The following is a 20,251-nucleotide window of genomic DNA, read 5'->3' as shown; positions in this document are numbered from 1 at the left end:
GGTGTGATGTATTAGAGGAAATGCTAATAAATTGCACATGCAGGAAGATTAATTGGATGAGCAAGCAATGACTTTAGCCTTTACTCTGGGGCTAGAGTGAGGGTAAAAGAGACATTCCAATTATAGCGATTATTGATAAACTCGTATCCACGGTGCTGCGTATAATTTCCATGTCAAAGGAAATATATACATGCCCTGAGATGGAGTGTGTGCAAAGTTCACTTTATTGATTCTCAAGATATGAGGGTCGTCATGTACTCAAACTTAGGGCCGAATAGACCCATGTGCATTGAAGAACAAAACATGCTCTCATAGAACTTTATCCAATTACAAAGAATGCTTCACAGTGAAAGGCTATTTTCTCTGCACATCGTTTTCTACAGTTCAGGATTATTTGTCATAAACTTGGACCATAGTGAGAAATTGGAACTCTGGCATGCTATGATGAAGTAGAGAATCTCCTTTCCTTTCCATTTGCACTCTTTTAGTAATGCCCCTGTCCCACTTAGGAAACCTGAACGGAAACCTCTGGAGACTTTGCGCCCCACCCAAGGTTTCCATGCGGTTCCTGGAGGTTGCAGGTAGTGGAAGCAGGTAGTGAAACTGACCAAAACCTCCAGGACCTCCGGGGACCGCTGAGAAACCATGGGTGGGGCGCAAAGTCTCCAGAGGTTTCCGTTCAGGTTTCCTAAGTGGGACAGGGACATAACTGTACATTTAAATATTTGTGTCTTTGATTACCCTTTCTTGTGATGCCAGATTTTCAAGATGTTAGGATCTATGCTGCCTGTTTAATACCAACGCAGTAAAACCAGGCAGGTGTGTAATGAGAAAGTGTCTGAGAAAGAACCACTTTACTGCTGCTTGTCCAGCCTAATTTGTAGCATGAAGTCTAAAATAGAAATATAAAAACCTTTTAGAATGTATAACATTTGCCTGTGTAATACTTGGGTCCATTATTTACTGTCATTATGAAATATGTGGCAATTGTTTAATTGCCTAGAGAGTACAATATTTGTTAATGACACACTCTTTTCTGAATTTACTATTGATATTTATTATTACCATAAGTACAGAGACACAGTGAAAAGGTTTTTTTTGTGTGCTACCAGACCACACGACAGGAAGTGCAAAAAGAGAAATTAAACCCGATCGCACAATATTGTGTTACTGGTACAGGGTACAAGGAAAGTGCAGATAAAAAACTCCTGATTATCTTCCACAAAAGTTGTAGTCAATTATTTATTTCCTGTTTAGCAAATTTAAGAGACACAAGTGTAAGCTAATTAGTACTAAACGTGCAAGATTGAAGACTACTTGATGTATATTTTAATGAATAGTCTTTGAGTGGTTAACAAATGTTCATGGACTAGCTCGTCATGAAGGGAAAAAAGTACTATTGTATTATCAATGTTTATCAACTTTTTGTTTCCATTCTAATTGTGTACTCGATATCTCATGTGACAGTATAAAGTTGAGAAAGATGTCCTGATGGCACAGACTCTGAACCTTTCTGTTTGGCACAATGACACATTTGGACGAAACAATTTTCTGGGTGAAATAGACGTAGAATTGGAAAAGTGGAATTGGACCAACAAGCAAATGGAATGGTACAACCTGAAACCAAGGGTAATTTATAATGAAATAATTTAATAATGCATAAGATGATTCAACATAGTGCACAGTGCAAATCTGAAATATTAATTTAGAAAGAATAAAATCACCCCTTGCTTAAAATGTATTTTCCAATGATATACCTCTCATCGGAAATTAGTTATATAAGCATATTAATGATACCAAGAAAATAAATTGAAAATGATGATGGGTGCACTCTGCAGGGGCATAGATATCTAATTGGTGGTTGAATGAAGCATTGCAATAACTCATTAGTTTCCTATGAAAATAGTGGAATAGTATTTTTCACACTTAAACCATGCTCCTTTGTTTCCTGCTGCACCAGCACAGACAGAACATGCACAGATTATATCAATTGCCATCCAATTGGAGGCTCGGTTTGAAATTGTATCATGATTATCTACTTACCAATATCTGGTCCACACAAATTGTAACAGTAATTACACCAGTTGCTTGCAGTTTACTGAAGAGTCAGCTACAGATCTCAAATTTCAGTCAAAATACCAGGGTACATCTGTTTGAAATCATGAGTAAAGCTGAGAGGAAAATGGATATTAAGGATGCCTACTGCACCTTAAATGAATGAGTACTTCGGAAATTAGTTTACTGAGCATGCAGTAGAGACGAGAGCAAAAGACGAGGACTAAAAGGTAAAACAGACTTGCCTGTGGATCTCAAAGGTGGAGTGAAATGGTTCTTGCCAGGCCAACACATCTCAAAAGTATTCTGACTTTCAGTTCTCTCAGGAAAAATATAACCAGAGACTAATGTTTTTGAAGGTGACAGAGATCTGTTGACCTCTGCAGGCAGAGCTCCAAGTGTGTCAAGAGTCAATTTAATTGTTATTTGGACCCCTGGAGGTCCAAACGAAATGCCGTTTCTGCAGCCATACATTACACACAAATAGACCCCAGACACAACATAATTACATTTTACATAAACATCCATCACGTAGCTGTGATGGAAGGCCAAAAAAACTTATCTCTCCACTGCACTCTCCCCCCCCCCCGGTGTCAGAGTCAAAGTCAAAGCCCCCGGCTGGCGATGGCGATTGTCCCGTGGCCATTGAAGCCACGCCGGGTGGTGCGAGGTCGCACACCGGGTCTTGGTGTTGGAGCCCCCGGTGTGCCCTCGCAGTGTCCCGCGGCCATTCCAGCCGCGCGGGGCAGTGATGTAGGTCCCGCTCCAGGAGCTCTTCGACCCCGCAACTCGAGCGGGAGAAGTCGCCGTTGCAGGAGCCCCGAAAAGCGGTCTCCCTCCAGGGAGCCGCGGGCTCCCGGTGCCGCTGTCCGCAGACCCGCAGTAGCAGCCTCCGACTCAGCAGCGGCATCGGCAGCAGCAGCAGCCGCAGCAGCAGCAGCGCTCCTCCACCGCTCCACCCGCTCCGGTCTCGGCCAGCTCCGCGACGGCAACGGTGAGTCGGCACCAGAGTCCCCGGCTTCTTCCCGTTGGAGGTCGCTCCTCGTTGCGGCCTCAACGACACCTGAGACCCGACGAGAAAAGGTTGGGTCTCCAGTGCAGGGAGAGATTCAAAAGTTTCCCCCCCCCCCCCTCCCACCCCCGCCCCCCCCCCCACCCCCCACAAAAAAAACACAAAAACTACATAAAAACACAGACAAAAAAAAATAACAAAACGCGGACAGGCTGCAGAGGCCGCTGCTGGCCAGAGCCGCACCGCCTACCGGATCTGCATTAGTGAACGTTACTGTCAATCTGAATTTATCTTGTAGATTATTCCAAGCAGAGATGATTAAACATTGACACTTTTCACATCTTTCACCAGGTCAGTGCATTAGCAATGTTATATTTGGTCTCTAATCAAAGATTGGGGATTTCATCTCTTCAGTCTGAAAGACTGCAAAAACAATAGTTATAGAATTGTTGGCATTTAAAATGCTTTTAGATAGGTACATGGATATGTAATTGAGATTAGTTTATCTTGACATCATGTTCGGTACAGAGTTTGTGGGCTATAGGATCTGTCCTGTGCTGCACTTTTCCATGCCCTATTGTCTTGCGTCACCAAATTAACTCACCATCATTGAGCTAATGTTCAGGATTTGGGAGGAATATTGCCAAACTTCACATCTGCTGATGAAACTTATGTACCTATGCCCATAGTTGCATCCCCCCCAATAGAAGTCCTTGGCTCTGCAAGTGTTGTCTGAGCACAACTAAACAATATTCTAACTCGTTTGAGATGGAATGTGGTAATCTTGTCTCCGACTCTTGAAGCAATTTTGCTTTTCCTTGGAATCAATTAATTGCACTGAAAACCAGTGTACATTAAATGGGAGGACCTGGGAAAGCGAAAAATGTTGTCAGCTGGATACCCACACATATCTAAGATGGACTGCAGGTTATAGCGCATACTCATTGCAAAAGTAAATTCCCTTCATGATTGCAGCTGACAAGGCCAACATTTTTTTCCCATTCTTAGTTGCTCTTCAAAAAGTGAATGGCTGGCTTCTTGAATGAGCCTTACTCACATGGGAAATGCATTCCACAATGCTCTTCAAGAATTCCAGGACAAACATCAAATGCGCAAGCCAACCGCTTGGAAGGAATTGTAGGCTTGAAGGAGGCTTTGGAAAGCCATTTGTTGTCAGTGTGGTTATACAGCGTGGTCACAGATTTGATGACATATTGTCATATAGAAACTTGGAAAATAAGAGCAGTGGTTGAGCATTTGGTCTTCCAAACCTAATCTGCCATTCTATACGATCATGACTGACCATCTAATTTTTAGTAACCCATTCCAGCTTTTCCCCATATCTCTTGATCCCTCCTAATCAAACCATACAATCTAGCTTCTGTTCAATATATTTAATGATTTGGTTTCAACTCCCTTTTGTTGAAATTTGCGTCACCACTCTGGGAGAAGAAATGTCTCCTTCTCTCAGTCTTAGATGGTTTATCCCTTAGTGTTAGACAGTGACTCCAGATCCTGGATTCCCTGGTCATCGGAAACTTCCTCCAGCTTCTAATCTGGCCAACCTGATTAGAATTTGTAGACTTTATGAGATCCTCAATTATTCTTCTAAACTCCAGTAAATTTAAGCCTCACTGACCAATCTTTATTCATGCACAAGCCGTGCCACTCTGGGAATCAGTTTGGTGAACATTTACTGAGCATCCTCTTGCAAGAACATGCTGCCTCGGGTTAAGATATGAAAACTATATACAATATTTGGTCTCTGCAAACCCTGTATGAATACAACAAGACATATTTGCTCTGAAGCTCGGATCCTCTCATTATGAACATCAGCATACAATTTGTTACCTCCATTGTCTGCAGCACTTCAAGGTGTTATTCAACTTCCAAATCTATCACCATTCAGCCAACAAGCTATTTTCCAGTTATTACCATCAAACTGGATAACCTTGTCTTTATCTACATTATTCTGTATCTGCCCATTCCCTTAACCTTTCCATCTACCAGGAGCTTTCTGCATATTCCTCAAGGCTAACCTTCCCATGCAGCTTTCTTTCGTTTGCACATGTGAACATAATCACAGAGTAAAAAACTCTGGAAAGTAGATCTTTAGCTCATGCCAAGCAAGATGCCCCATCCAAGCGAGTACCAATTGACTACATTTGGCCCAAATCCGTCTAAACCTTTCTTATCCATGCACCAGTCCAGATGTCTTTTAAATGTTATAGTACCTGTCTCATCTACTTCCTCTGGTAGCTCGTTCCATATATCCATTACCTTCTGTGTGAAAAGGTTGTACCCCCAATTCCTATTACAATTTTTTGCTTCTCACCTTAAACCTATGCCCTTTAGTTTTGATCTACTCTGGGGTAATAGACCTTGTGCATTTACCATATCTATTCCCCTCATAATTTTTTACATCTCTATAAGATCACTCCTCCGCCTCCTGCATTCCAAGGAATAAAGTCCTAGCCTGCCCAACCTCCCATAATTCAGTCCAGGCATTACCCTTGTAAATCTTCTCTACATTAATTTCAGTGTAATGGTAACTTTCCCATAGAAAATTACTAAAATTGACCACAATACTGCAAGTGCATCCTCTACAATGTGTTGTACAACTGTAACATAATGTCCCAACTTCCATACTCAATACCCTAACTGATGAAGGCCAATGTGCCAAATGTCACCTTCACCATTATATCTACCTGCTACTTTCATGGAACCATGTATTCCTAGATCCCTCTGCTCTGTCAAAGAAGAACAAAGCACTCAAAGAAACCCGAGGTGACTCAGTAGTATTAGAAAAGACACCAAGTCAAGAGAGAATCAAGAGTGTTTTATTGTCATGTCCCAGATAGAACAATTAAATTTGTACTTGCTGCAGCACAACAGAATATGTAATCATAATAAACAATATGATAAACGAGAGGAAAAAAAAGTTAAGTGTGTGTATAGAAACACATACTCGCACATGTTTATATATCTACTAGACCAAGTGTGTGATCCTCCAACCTAATATTCCACCATGCACCGGTCTCTTCCAACGGAACTGAAGCCGTTCCCAAATGTAAGATTCCAGCACTCCCCTGCCTCCCTCAGCAGTGGATTAAAAAAAAAATCCAATTGCACCTCCCCTGGCTGCTGCAGCAGTGAAAAGTTCAGAGTGTTCCTGTCTTGCAACTTTGTATTGAAGTGTGTTGGAAGCTGATAGGAAGGAGCAGCCATCAACGAATAAAAAGGCAGAAAGGCAGCCGGATGGCAGCCGGTCGGATGGCACAAGAGATTTATATATTAATAGAAGATAGATAGATAGATAGATATTACTAAAAGTCTGACCTTGACCACTTCCTGTTCTACATATTGATTTTAGAAAAAATGCTGCCGCTTATGGCTGTGATTTTTGACCATCTTACTCAGTCCCCCTCCGCTGCGTAGGGCAAGAGGATTTTTCCCATTGATGAAAAATAAAGGAGATATTAGTATTTTAAAAATGTTGAGATTCTTTCTCCTGTCAATCACGCCATGAAGGCCATGCACCTTCTGGTGGGAGGGGGGAGCGACTATAAAACCCAGAAGTGTGGGCGTGGCTCAGTCTCTGCAAGATGGAGGAGGGAGAGGTTACCACTCGCTGTCTTTAGTGGCCTTGCACCCTGGTTGAAATGGTATGAAACGGCACTTGAATTTGGTGGCCTTGCACCCTGCTTGAAATGGAATTTCAATGAATAGCCGTGAGTCAACTGCCAGCCCACTAGCCGTGAGTCAGTGAGCTGCCAGCACAACAGGCTTGAGTGACTGAGCCGCCAGCGCAAGAATCCATTCGGCCCACAATGTCTATACTAGCCCTCTGTAAACCAGTCCCTTCAGCCCACAACACCCACACTAGCACCAGACAGCCCCCCAACCCCAGTGGCCACCAATATTGGAATTGGTGGAGAGGAGGAATTTTGCGTTGGGGGACCAGCCCTCCCATATGATGCTGGGACCCAACGGGTCCCACTTAGTCTAGTATATATACACATGCATATATACTCAAAAAAAAAACAATGACAGTATAATAATAATAATAGTCTATTGTAGTTCCGAGCTTATGAGGTTGGAATGCTTAATAGCCTGATGGCTGTAGGGAAGAATCTGAACCTAGACGTTACAGTTCTGAGGCTCCTGTACCTTCTTCCCGATGGCAGTGGTGAGATGAGTGTGTGGCCAGGATGGTGTGGGTCTCTGATGATGTTGGCTGTCTTTTTAAGGCAGCAACTCCGATAAATACCTTCGATGATGGGAAGGTCAGAACCAGTGACAGACTGGGCAGTGTTCATAACTTTTTGCAGTCTTTTCTGCTCCTGGACGTTCAAGTTGCCGAACCAGGCCATGATGCAACCAGTCAATATGCTCTCTACTGTGCACCTGTAGAAATTCAAGAAAATCCTCTTTGACATATCGAATCTCCGTAAGCTTCTCGGGAAGTAAAAGCGCTGATGTGCTTTCTTTACGATTGCATCAGTGTGTTGGGACCAGAAAAGATTGTCAGAAATATGCACGCCCAGGTATTTGAAGTTTTTGACCCTCTCCACCATCGTCCCAATGATATAAACAGGATTGTGGGTCCTCAACCTTCCTCTTCCAGTCCACAATCAGTTATTTGGTTTCACTGATATTGAGTGCCAGGTTGTTGTACCGGCACCATTTGGTCAGTCGGTCAATCTCACTTCTATACTCTGACTCATCACCATCTTTGGGAATGGTTGGCTAGATGACGGGAGCTGAGTGTTAACTTCTTAATAAGGAAGAGATAAAATACAGACAGAGAGCCAGAAGTTTTGAAACATAAGTGCCCTCCATAATGTTTGGAACAAAGACCCATCATTTATTTATTTGCCTCTGTCCCTCACAATTTGTAATAGAAAAAATCACATGTGGCTAAAGTGCACATTGTCAGATTGTAATAAAAGCCATTTTTATACATTTTGATTTCACCATGTAGAAATTTCTTCATGGACAGAAATACAGTGGCTACACTGCAAGATGCAAACCACTGGTTAGCCACAAAATAGGACGGCCAGGTTACACTTTGCCAAGTAGTAATTAAAATAGCAACCACAGTTCTGGGAAAAAAGGTCTTGTGGACAGATGAGACGAAAATTAACTTGTATCAAAGTGATGGCAAGAGCAAAGTATGGAGAGAAGGAACTGCCCAAGATCCAAAGCATACCACTTCATCTATGAAACACGATGGTGGGGGTGTTATGGCCTGGGCATGTATGGCTGCTGAAGGTACTGGCTCGCTTATCTTCCTTGATGATACAACTGCTGATGGTAGTAGCATAATGAATTCTCAAGTGTATAGACACATCCTATCTGCTCAAGTTCAAACAAAGGCCTCAAAACTCAATGCCCAGTGGTTCATTCTGCAGCAAGACAATGATCCCAAACATATTGCTAAAGCACCAATGAAGTTTTTCAAAGCAAAAAAATGGTAATTTCTTGAGTGGCCAAGTCAATCACCTGATCTGAACCCAATTGAGCATGCCTTTTATATGCTGCAGAGAAAACTGAAGGGGACTCGCACTCAAAACAAGCATGGGCTGCAATACAGGCCTGGCAGAGCATCACCAGAGAAGACACCCAGCAACTGGTGATGTCCATGTATCGCAGACTTTAAGCAGACATTGCATGCAGAGAATATGCAACAAAATACTAAACATGACTACTTTTGGGTGCCCTGAAAAGGGGGGACTATGTGTAAACACTGGTGTAATTTCTACATGGTGAAACCAAAATGTATAAACATGGCCTTTATTAAAATATGACAAAGTGCACTTTAGCCACATGTGTTTTTTTTCTATCACATATCTCAAATTGTGGAGTACAGAGGCAAATAAATAAATGATGGATCTTTGTCCCAAACATTATGGAGGGCACTGTAATTTGCATACTTGCTAAACCAAATTGTTGGAATTAGAAAACTAGCTATTGTTAACATAACTTCTGAGTTTTTAAATCAATCATGAACCTTTGGTAGTTTTCCTCATTAACATAGGTATGATCAGTTTTAATGAAGTGCAAGCTTGAATATTTTAAAATAGCTTTTTCTAAGTCATGGCAAAAATTATATTTAAAGTGCATTCCAAATTATCTTTCTTGCTCATTTTTCTTTACAGCCAATCTCAGCTTACACAATGGGTAACAGAGGTACCCTAAAAGTGGCTCTCCGTTACATTCCAAAGGGACAAAGAGGTATTTTTCCTTCGTATCTAATCATTTATAATTATTGAAGTTGTATCAGTATGCTAACTGAGGTTTTTGCACACAGGGAAAAAAACAGGTGAAGTGCAGATTTGGGTGAAGGAAGCCAATAATTTACCACAAGTTAGGGTACATCGTTTGGATCCATTTGTTAAATGGTAAAATATTACTTTTCTATTATATATTTTTAGAAAATAATCTTGCATATGAGATTTATTTGCATATTCATCAAAATTCAAGGATGCAAAATTTGTTTAATATCAAAGTAAATGATCATCATTCATGTGGAGAATAGTTTCTGTTGTGCAAAGTGTAAGGGGATTGCTGAACTTCCACAGCTGTGTTATAAAATTGGCCGGACTGTTTGGGAAATCATAAAATTCTCAGACGGCAAACTAGAAGGAAACACCCATTTTTAAATTAACTTTTTAAATTATATTTTTCAAAGAACAATACATTTAACATGCAATACAGATATGGGTAGATAGAAGTTGTAAAACTATTTTGAAAAATGTATTTCAAAATATATTTTGAACTAATAAGGGAATTGCAGTGCAGTTAGCAACACGGTGTTAGAGGGCATGATGAATGGTCATTGTTATTCAGGGAGAAGAAAATCGTGAATAGGGACTTCAAGTTTGGAACAGCGATGTCTGTACAGAAAACCGAACAGCTGACCTATATGTAGAGAAATGCTAACAGTTATGTGTGAAGTTGCCAACCAGATTCCACAGAATCTAGGCAACAATTGATAGCTATAGTTGAGAGCTGGTTCCAAAGGCTAACTAAATGTTGAACATTGTGATGGTCACGTCATTGCAATCATTGTTATTTTTTGTAATTTTTGTGCATTTGTATGTGCCAAAATGAATTAATGTATTTAGTGAAACAATATATTTGACTTCAACCAAAGTTTTTGGTTTGCTCTAATTGATTTTGTTTTTCTACAAGCTTCATTCTTCCAGACACGAGCAAAAAAAGCCGTCAGAAGTCTCGGGTTGTGAAAAAAACCAGGAATCCTAATTTCAACCATACCATGGTTTATGATGGTTTTGGTCCTGAGGATCTCAAAGATGCTTGTGTTGAACTTTCAGTCTGGGACCATGATAAATTGGTGAATCATTTTCTTGGAGGACTAAGGATTGGCCTTGGCACAGGTAATAGTTTCTAAGATGTTACTTCGTTTGAACTATTTCCCATTTCACCTTAAACTTATGCCCTTAAGTTCTTAATTTCCACCCAGGAAATCTCTGTATTCGCCTGATCTATTCCCCTCATGATTTTATACAACCCCTCTTCAAGATCATCCCTCAGCCTATTTGTCTTCGAGGAATAAAGTTCTAGTCTGCCCAATCCCTTGCTATAGGTCAATCACTCGTGTCCTGCCAACATAATTAAAACCCCAGGACGCTCAGCGTTTGCAGTTCCTTGTGTTGGGGTCCTGACTCAACATCATATAACATATAACCATATAACAATTACAGCACGGAAACAGGCCATCTCGGCCCTACAAGTCCGTGCCAAACAACTTTTTTCCCTTAGTCCCACCTGCCTGCACTCATACCATAACCCTCCATTCCCTTCTCATCCATATGCCTATCCAATTTATTTTTAAATGATACCAACGAACCTGCCTCCACCACTTCCACTGGAAGCTCATTCCACACCGCTGCCACTCTCTGAGTAAAGAAGTTCCCCCTCATATTACCCCTAAACTTCTGTCCCTTAATTATGAAGTCATGTCCTCTTGTTTGAATCTTCCCTATTGTCAAAGGGAAAAGCTTGTCCACATCAACTCTGTCTATCCCTCTCATCATTTTAAAGACCTCTATCAAGTCCCCCCTTAACCTTCTGCGCTCCAGAGAATAAAGACTTAACTTATTCAACCTTTCTCTGTAACTTAGTTGTTGAAACCCAGACAACATTCTAGTAAATCTCCTCTGTACTCTCTCTATTTTGTTGACATCCTTCCTATAATTGGGCGACCAAAATTGTACACCATACTCCAGATTTGGTCTCACCAATGCCTTGTACAATTTTAACATTACATCCCAGCTTCTATTCTCAATGCTGTATCATCTATACATTCTCTCCACAGATGTTGCCTGACCTGCACTTTGTGTTTTGTTTTACACTCAATTACCTGACTGATGGCCGATGTACCAAAAGGCTGCTTCACCACCCTAAATACCTGTGCTCTACAACACTCCCGGGAGACGTACCATTCAACATAAAGCACCTGCATTGTTATGACTTCCAAAAATCCAACACCTCACGCTTAATTGAATTAAAGTTCATCAGCTGTCCTTAGCCCACTTGCTCAGGTTTTCAGATCTTGCTGGGAATCTTGATAACCATCTTCACTGTCAACAATATCAGCTATTACAGCATCATTTGCGATGATGTTTCGAGTTGTAGAAGAGTCTAGGACCAGAGGGCGCAGCCTCAGAATAAAAGGACGTGCTTTTTGAATGGAGATGAGGAAGAATTTCTTTAGTGAGAGGGTGGTAAATCTGTGGAAATTCATTTCCATACATGGTTGTGGAGGCCAAGTCATTGAGTATTTTTAAAGCAGAGATTGGTAAGTTCTTGATTAGTAAGGGTGTCAGAAGGCAGGAGAATGGAGTTGTGGGGAAAAATAGATCAGCCATGATTGAATGGTGGAGCTGACTCCCATGTCTTATTGTCCTACTTAACATGCCTCGTATATTCTCTGCCAAATCTCTGATATAATGACAAACAGCAATGGACCCAGCACTGATTCCTGAGGCACATCCCTAATTCCTGAGGCACAGCCTCCTGTCTGAAAAACACCATTCACCTCCACCCTGTTTCCTACAGTCAATTTTGCATTTGGTTCATGTTCTCCAAAGATGTTTCCTGACCAACTAAGTTCCTCCAGCATTTTGTCTTTTTCTGTGTGAATTAGCCAGCAATCAGGGATTTTAATTTGTACTTTGTTTAAAATATTGAAAAAGTGTCAGATTGCATTCAAAAATAGATGAGTATGGTTAAATGCTTGCAATGTGAGTATTTCACCGTGAACAGCCTTGTAACAGGATAAAGTAAAGAACATATTCATCATTTGTTCTCATTGTATTAGAAACTACCTTTTTTGAAAGAAGATGTAACATGATTTTTGAGCAAGTATCGACTGATTGTGTATTTCAATATTTACTCAGTAGAGGGCGCATGGTTGATGAAATCCATAGATTGGCATAATCCATTCTGTAAAGGTTTGGATATGAGTGTTTATTTGTATATTTTAGACCCTAATATGCATAAAATATTTGTGTCAGCAACCATACAAAGTGCACTAGTTGGGTTAAAGCTTCTGAAACTTGGACAAAATACAGCTTTATCAAGTCAAGTCATTGTCATTTTTATTTCTATAGCACATTTAAAAAACAACTCTCGTTGACCAAAGTGCTTTACATTGATGGAGGTACTGACGTTATACAACAGTGGTTCATAGATTAAGTACATACATAAATACATACATATAGCCCTCCCTCAGAGGACGTCAAGAAAGGCTTGAGAGTAAAGATGAGTTTTAAGTCTCGACTTAAAAGAGTCGATGGAGGGGGCAGTTCTGATGGGAAGAGGGATGCTGTTCCACAGTCTAGGAGCTGCAACCGCAAAAGCGCGGACGCCCGAGCTTATGCCTAGACCGCGGGATGTTCAGTAACCCCAAGTCGGCCGATTTGAGGGACCTGGAGGTGGTGTGGTGGGTAAGCAGACTTTTGATGTAGGTGGGGGCAAGCCCATTAAGGGCTTTGTAAACATAAAGAAAGATATCAAAACCTTTTAGAGAGCCAGAATCGGGGTGATGTCCCTTTTTCGGGTGCCTGTCAGGAGTCTTGCTGCGGCGTTTTGGACGAGTTGCAGGCGGGACAGGGAAGATTGGCTGAAGCCAGTGTAGAGGGAGTTGCAGTAATCGAGGCGGGAGGAGATAAATGTGTGGATGAACTTTTCAAGGTCGTCAAACTGGAGAAATTGTTTTATTTTAGCTATCGTCTGAAGCTGGAAGAAGCTAGCTTTTACCACGGCATTGACTTGTTTGTCAAATTTCAATGCCGAGTCAAATATCATGCCATGCTTTTTGACGTGAGGTTTGAGTAATGGGGTAAGGCTTCCAAGGCTGCCTGCTATCGTTTTGATTGAGCCCGAGTGGCAGTGAAGGAAGACCTCAGACTTACTCTTGTTTACTTGGAGGAAGTTCTGGGCCATCCAACACTTTATATCCTTGAGGCAGCGGATAAGGTTAATTAGATGTGATCGGTTGTTGGGCTTCAGGGGGAGATAGAGTTGTGTATCGTCTGCGTAGCAATGGAAGGAAATGCTGTGCCTTTGAATGACTTGGCCTAAGTGGAGCATATACAGGGAGAAGAGAATGGGGCCAAGGATGGAACCTTGTGGAACCCCACAGCAGAGACTAGCTGGGGAGGAGAAAGAGTTGCGTGTGTTAGTAGAGAAACTCCTACCTTTGAGGTAGGAGATGAACCAGCTCAGGGCAGTGCCATCAATACCAACCCCATACCTGAGACGGTCAATTAGGATGGTGTGGTCGACTGTATCAAATGCTGCGCTGAGGTCGAGAAGGAGCAGGATTGCACAGTCGCCGGAGTCAACGGTGAGCAGTAGGTCATTATGTACCTTCAACTGTGCTGTGATGGGCCCTGAAACCTGATTGGAAAGTTTCCAAGATAGTATTTTGGTGAAGGTAAGGCATAAGTTGACTTAAAATAACCTTTTCAAGGACTTTTGAAAGGAAAGGCAGTTTTGAAATAGGTCTGTAGTTGCTTGGCAAGGTGGGGTCGAGGTTAGGTTTTTTCAGGAGGGGCTGGACCACTGCGTGCTTGAAGCAGGTAGGAACAGTGCCCGTGGCCAGAGAACTGTTGAAGATGGCGAGGATGCTGGTACTTGCTATTGTAATGGCATCCTTCAGAAGGGCAGAGGGGACAACGTCGAGGGGGCAGGTAGCAGGTTTCATGGTGGTAATCAGCTTTACAAGGGAGGGTATAGTAACAGGTTGGAAACAGTCTAATTTTGAAGGACATACCAATGGACAGCCTGGTCATGGATGGGAGGGGAAATATTCAATCTGATGTTCTTAACTTTGCTGGTGAAAAATGTAGCAAATTCCTCGCACTTAGCAGGGGACCCAGTTAAGCTGTTGCTGGGGGCAGGACATATGATGGAGGTGATGGTACTAAAAAGGACCTTGGAGTTATGAGCGTTTTTGGAAATAAGGGCGGAAAAGTATTTTGTTCTTGCAGATTTTACTGCTTCCTGGTATTTGTGAAGATTGGTTCTCAGAAGTTCAAAGGAAATTTGAAACTTACCAGATTTGTACCGTTCTGATTTTCTTAGGGCTCTGGTGGTGTCATTGAGCCACGGCCAGCCTTTAGGCTTAGGCTTTTTCATTTTAAGAGGAGCAACAGAATCCAGGATTGAAGAGCAAGTAGTATTGAATAAAGAAACAAGGTTGTCAGTGCTGAGATGGAGGGTAGACACCTCAATAGTGCAGATGTCGGGGGTGGCTATGAGAGCCTCGGAGAACTTACTGGCAGTCGAGGAGTTTACGTAGTGGGAGTAACGAGCAGGGAGATGGGATTTTGAGGGAGAGAAAGGCAGAGATGCATCGGATATAATTGCACTATGATCAGACAGACGGGGCATCAATGATTTCTGTATTACAAGTTGGGAGACCAGACAAAAGCACTAGGTCTAGTGTATGGCCAAGCTTGCGCGTGGGTCCAGTGGTGAATAGAGTCAGATTGAAGGACTCAACCTGGTGCATAAATTCACTCACTGTAGGCTTCGTGGAACAGCAGACATGAATGTTAAAGTCACCAAGAATCAGGACCCGGTCAAATTTGGGCAACAAGCTAGCGATAATATCAGCAAATTGTGAGACAAAGTCCTTATGCATTTTTGGTGGGTGATACACAAGAACAATTAAAAGTGGACAGTTTAGACCAACTATGATTAGTTGATGTTCAAAACTGGAGAAATGATCAGCGTTCAGAAGGCAGCAGTTGAAATGCTTTTTAAACACAGTGGCTAGGCCCCCACCGCGACCTGAGAGCCTGGGCGAGCTGAAAAAGTTACAGGCATCAGGACAGCGTTCCACGAGTGGATCAAACTCACCAGGATTAAGCCAGGTTTCTGTGATCAGTAGGAAATCCAATCCACGTGCGGTGAAGAATTAATTGGGGATGAAGGTTTTGTTCAACACAGATCTCGCGTTGATCAGGGCCACTATTGCAGGGATTGCAGGTGAGTTGTGGTCCGGTAGCGGCTCCCACACCAGCAGGCAGAGGTTCAGGGAGACCACGCCGCTGCGTTTCACACAGGGCCTGGCTGGGAGCCTGCGTGCCGACAGACCAGGGACAGGGAAAATCGACGGGAGAGAAGCATACTTGGGCTTGAGGGACCGCCGATGGATGGTGCGGTAGGGCCGATCAGATCTGTCCTCCATCCGGGGCTCAGTCTGGGGGTCAGTCCGGGGCCTCGGGTGAAGACCTCAACGACCGAGGCTTGGATATCCAAGAGTGTTTACCGTTCATAAGCCAGCTTTGACTGCAGGCCATATGAACGGTAGAGGTTACCTTGTTTGGGGCATTGTCCAGATGGGAGATGACAGGCAGCCAGACACAACGGTGCAGACATCTTGCGAACATTATCGAGCTAATGTTCTAAATTGTTTTATTTGGACAGTCTATGAATTCATATTGTGCTTCTGCTGTTGGACATTTGTAGATGTTCTGGTGGTATTTTACTTACTCAACACCACTCGATCACCTTGAGAGAAATAACTTTCACTGACTGCTGAATAGATCATCTACATGGATGGCCTATTAAATCAATGTGGAAATGTTTAAGAGATTGCAATAGTTTTCACCTTTTCCATTCTTTCTTGCCTTGTTGATTTCACAATTCTTGGTCTCCCTTTCAACTCATTTGCTAATCTCGCTTTGTGATGTACAGCTTTGAAGATGTGAAACATTCTGTAGGAATCTAGCTGATCATTATGCCACAAGGAACGGCAATATACTAACTATCCAATTTTGTGATCCCTAATGTATTATGTGTTTATAAACCGAGCTTGAAACCTGCATTTTTTTTTTATTGGCCATTTATTTTACTAAACAGGTCAAAGCTATGGAATGACAGTAGACTGGATGGATTCTACAGAGGAAGAAAAGATAGTATGGAATAAAATGATGACCAATCCAAATATATGGGTGGAGGATGTGCTTCCTTTAAGAATGTTGATGCTCAGCAAAACCGTCACAAACTGAAGCAGAAATCTTAAGTATAAATATTACAAATCTGGTCTGGTCAAATACAAGTCTTTTCACAACCTAATATAATGAAATATATTTGTGGCCCCAAACCAGATATGATAATATGGAAAAGGAAGTTGTGTTTTGACAATTATTTACATTGGACTAAATATTCTATGTGCCTTTATCAAATACAAGAAGTGCTCAAGCTATATGTTGCTATATTAAAATATTTTACAAAGCTGAGATATTACAATTCAGCCCCATTAAAATTTAAGTAATTATTTCATTCCAAAGTCACTTTATTATTGATGCTGCAATATTTTCGCTCATAAAGACCTATTGTTAATTTGTTTATATACTGTATGAAGATGAGCTTTAATAGAATGAAAATTATACGAGAACTCTTTCATTTTGTAGCACTTAAAACACTAACATTAAGTACTATATAAGACTGTCACTTTAATGTCTGGTTGTTATTGCTAACCAAAAATTAACTTCCACCTCAATATCTTTAATGATCAATGAGAATTTTTTTCAGAGTTACACACGTATCAAAGGCAAATGATGAAAGGATTAAAAAATGTTTTGCTCATAAATAGCTTGCAATGTAACACTGCAGATAAGTATATTCATAATAAAGTCTCAAACCACCATTGAGTGTTTCTGTTAATAATTTACTTGGGGTTTGAGGTGAAGATGTCCATGGCTAGTTCAGCAGCTTCACTCTGTAAGAAGAATATGTGAGGATATTGCGATTTTAATTAATATGGAATAAATCCATAACTTTCAGTGTATACATGTACATGGTTAACTATTGAAATTTGAGCATTACTGTCCACCTTGTCCTGCTTCCCTATAAACTTGATTGTATAGGTTTCTGGTGATGAGACTCAGCATTGTAAAATAGATTGGAACTTGGCCACTCAATGATAGTGCTTTCATGGCAATTCAGTAACTTGAAAAGCATGTACCCATTCTGGCAATGAAAATTAGCTTTAGAAATTATGGAGTATGATACCTATACATTTTAATCATTGGACATTTTTTACTTTCCTTCCCTGATTTGCATTTTGGTAAATTATTTTCCATTGATTTTATACTGAGTTCAGTTGATTTTATTGGAAACTGCGGAAATGCAGGGAAGTGGAGTTGGGGTAAAAGATAAAACTTTCCCCTTATTGAAAATGGCACAGCGTGGACTGGTGGGTTAGGAAAGTTACCTCGCCTATTCCTGCTTCTGTTATTTTGCTGATTTCTCTAATTAAATATTTGAACTTGGTTTAAACTTTGTGGAAAAAAACAACTTGCCCCACAAATCGATCGACTTCTCCAATTTCAGGAGAAAAAAACGAAGACTGGTTACAATCCATATCACTTGAGCGCCTCCTGCTGTGGGCCAGTAGATACGCTCTGTAGCCAGTTTATTTTATTTACAAAACTGCCCCTTTAATTTTAAAACTGAGCGCAGGAGGCTGCGGGAGACCCCAAAGAAGTATATAAAATCACAAGGGGCATTAGTCGTCAATAATGTGAATGGCTAGTTTTTTTTTCCAGGGTACGGGAGTCTTGAACTAATTGATTTAAGGTGAGAAGGGAAAGATGCTGTGAGACGGCGCCTATCATATAACCATATAACAATTACAGCACGGAAACAGGCCATCTCGACCCTTCTAGTCCGTGCCGAACACGTATCTCCCCTCGTCCCATATACCCGTGCTCAGACCATAACCCTCCATTCCTTTCCCTCCATATAACTATCCAATTTATTTTTAAATGATAAAAACGAACCTGCCTCCACCACCTTCACTGGAAGTTCATTCCACACAGCCACCATCTCTGAGTAAAGAAGTTCCCCCTCATGTTACCCCTAAACTTCTGTCCCTTAATTCTCAAGTCATGTCCCCTTGTTTGAAACTTCCCTACTCTCAGTGGGAAAAGCTTATCCACGTCAACTCTGTCTATCCCTCTCATCATTTTAAAGACCTCTATCAAGTCCTCCCTTAACCTTCTGTGCTCCAAAGAATAAAGCCCTAACTTGTTCAACCTCTCTCTATTTTGTTGACATCCTTCCTATAATTAGGCGACCAAAATTGTACACCATACTCCAGAATTGGCCTCACCAATGCCTTGTACAATTTTAACATTACATCCCAACTTCTATGCTCAATGCTCTGATTTATAAAGGCCAGCACACCATAAGCTTTCTTTACCACCCTATCTACATGAGATTCCACTTTCAGGGAACTGTGCAGTTATTCCCAGATCCCTCTGTTCACCTGCATTCTTCAATTCCCTACCATTTACCATGTACGTCCTATTTTGATTTGTCCTGCCAAGATGCAGCACCTCACACTTATCAGCATTAAACTCCATCTGCCATCTTTCAGCCCACTCTTCCAACTGGCATAAATATCTCTGTAGACTTTGAAAATCTACTTCATTATCCACAACCCCACCTATCTTAGTATCATCTGCATACTTACTAATCCAATTTACCACACCATCATCCAGATCATTGATGTAGATGACAAACAACAGTGGATCCAACACAGATCACTAGTCACTGGCCTCCAACCTATCGGCAGCGGCCCGACTACAGTCCATCTGTCTTTTTAATTTTTGTCTTGTTAAATGTATGTCTTGAGTCTAGTTTTTTTTTTTTTAAGCTGTGTAGATGTGGGGGATGAGGGGGCTGTGGGGGAAACCGTTAATCTCTTCCCTGTACGGGGACCCGACTTTTTCCCTGTCGAGTCTCCGATGTCGTTGGGCCTAACATTGAAGAGCCGGCTGCGGCCTCTGGAGCCTGCGAACCTGCCATCGCGGAGCTGGCAGTCTTCGGAACGGGAAGAGCTGTGGTGGTGAAAGAGTTAGTTATTAATTGATTGTTGTCATATTTAAGCTTTCCTGTTGTAAAAAGCCAATTGTAATGCATGATGGGATTTGGACAACTCCCATCATGCCAGGGGTTTATTTTAACTTAAGTTGAATAGTTCACAGCTCTCTTACAAGGTTTTTTTAATGTAAGTTGAAGAGGTTAATCAGATAAGAAGGGGCCAGAGGATGCCATTGGGATGACTGGCTTTTGGCAAAGAGTGAAAAACAACTCCATATTTGGAGGTGGCTGATGGTTTGTTGTACATTACATCATGCAATTGGTTTTATGTCTGTTGGTATATAAACCCGGGTTTTCTGATATTTCTTTGTGTGTGCTGCTGGAGATTCAGACATAAAACTGTTGCCTCTGGGTATCTAGGTCCACACCCGTCAGACGTTAAATTAAAGCTTTGTATGTTCTTAAGAATTTGTACTTTGTCTATCTTTTTAAGTGAACTTTTACAGAGGCGCGCAGCTGCGACCAGACTTCGGAGCTTTGAAGGCTCCGGCCGCAGGCCCGGTAGACAGGAACATCAGAAGCTCGCAGGTCACCTGGTGGGAGACCGCTTTTCGGAGCTCCCGCAACGGCAACTTCCCCCACTGGAACCGCAGGGTTTGAATGACTCGGAGCGGGTCCTAACATCGTCCCGCTTGACTTAAATGGCCACAGGGCTTGCCATCGTCCGCCGGGGGCTTTAACATCGGAGCCCCAGTTCGCCTCGACGCTGCAGTTGGACTGCTGGACCGCGGGAGAAGAACAACGGGAAGA

At 41.8% G+C, this 20,251-nt stretch overlaps 1 protein-coding gene across 10 annotated transcripts in view; it reads left to right on the top strand.

Annotated features, from left to right (window-relative positions):
- LOC129698230 (synaptotagmin-like protein 2) overlaps positions 1-17,261 on the top strand; it is a 124,996-nt gene extending 107,735 nt beyond the window's left edge. For all 10 annotated transcript variants that reach the window (XM_055637210.1, XM_055637208.1, XM_055637209.1 and 7 more), the window contains 5 exons: positions 1,468-1,629; positions 9,229-9,304; positions 9,381-9,471; positions 10,265-10,470; positions 16,472-17,261. In XM_055637210.1, the coding sequence (XP_055493185.1) occupies positions 1,468-1,629; positions 9,229-9,304; positions 9,381-9,471; positions 10,265-10,470; positions 16,472-16,620 (684 nt within the window). In that variant the 3' untranslated portion in view covers positions 16,621-17,261. The remainder of the gene's footprint in view (positions 1-1,467; positions 1,630-9,228; positions 9,305-9,380; positions 9,472-10,264; positions 10,471-16,471) is intronic.
- The last annotated feature ends 2,990 nt before the right edge of the window (positions 17,262-20,251 follow it).

This window comes from Leucoraja erinacea, chromosome 6 (genome assembly GCF_028641065.1).
Source record: "Leucoraja erinacea ecotype New England chromosome 6, Leri_hhj_1, whole genome shotgun sequence".
Classification (NCBI taxonomy): Eukaryota; Metazoa; Chordata; class Chondrichthyes; order Rajiformes; family Rajidae; genus Leucoraja; species Leucoraja erinaceus.
This window is presented reverse-complemented; position numbering and strand designations above follow the sequence as displayed.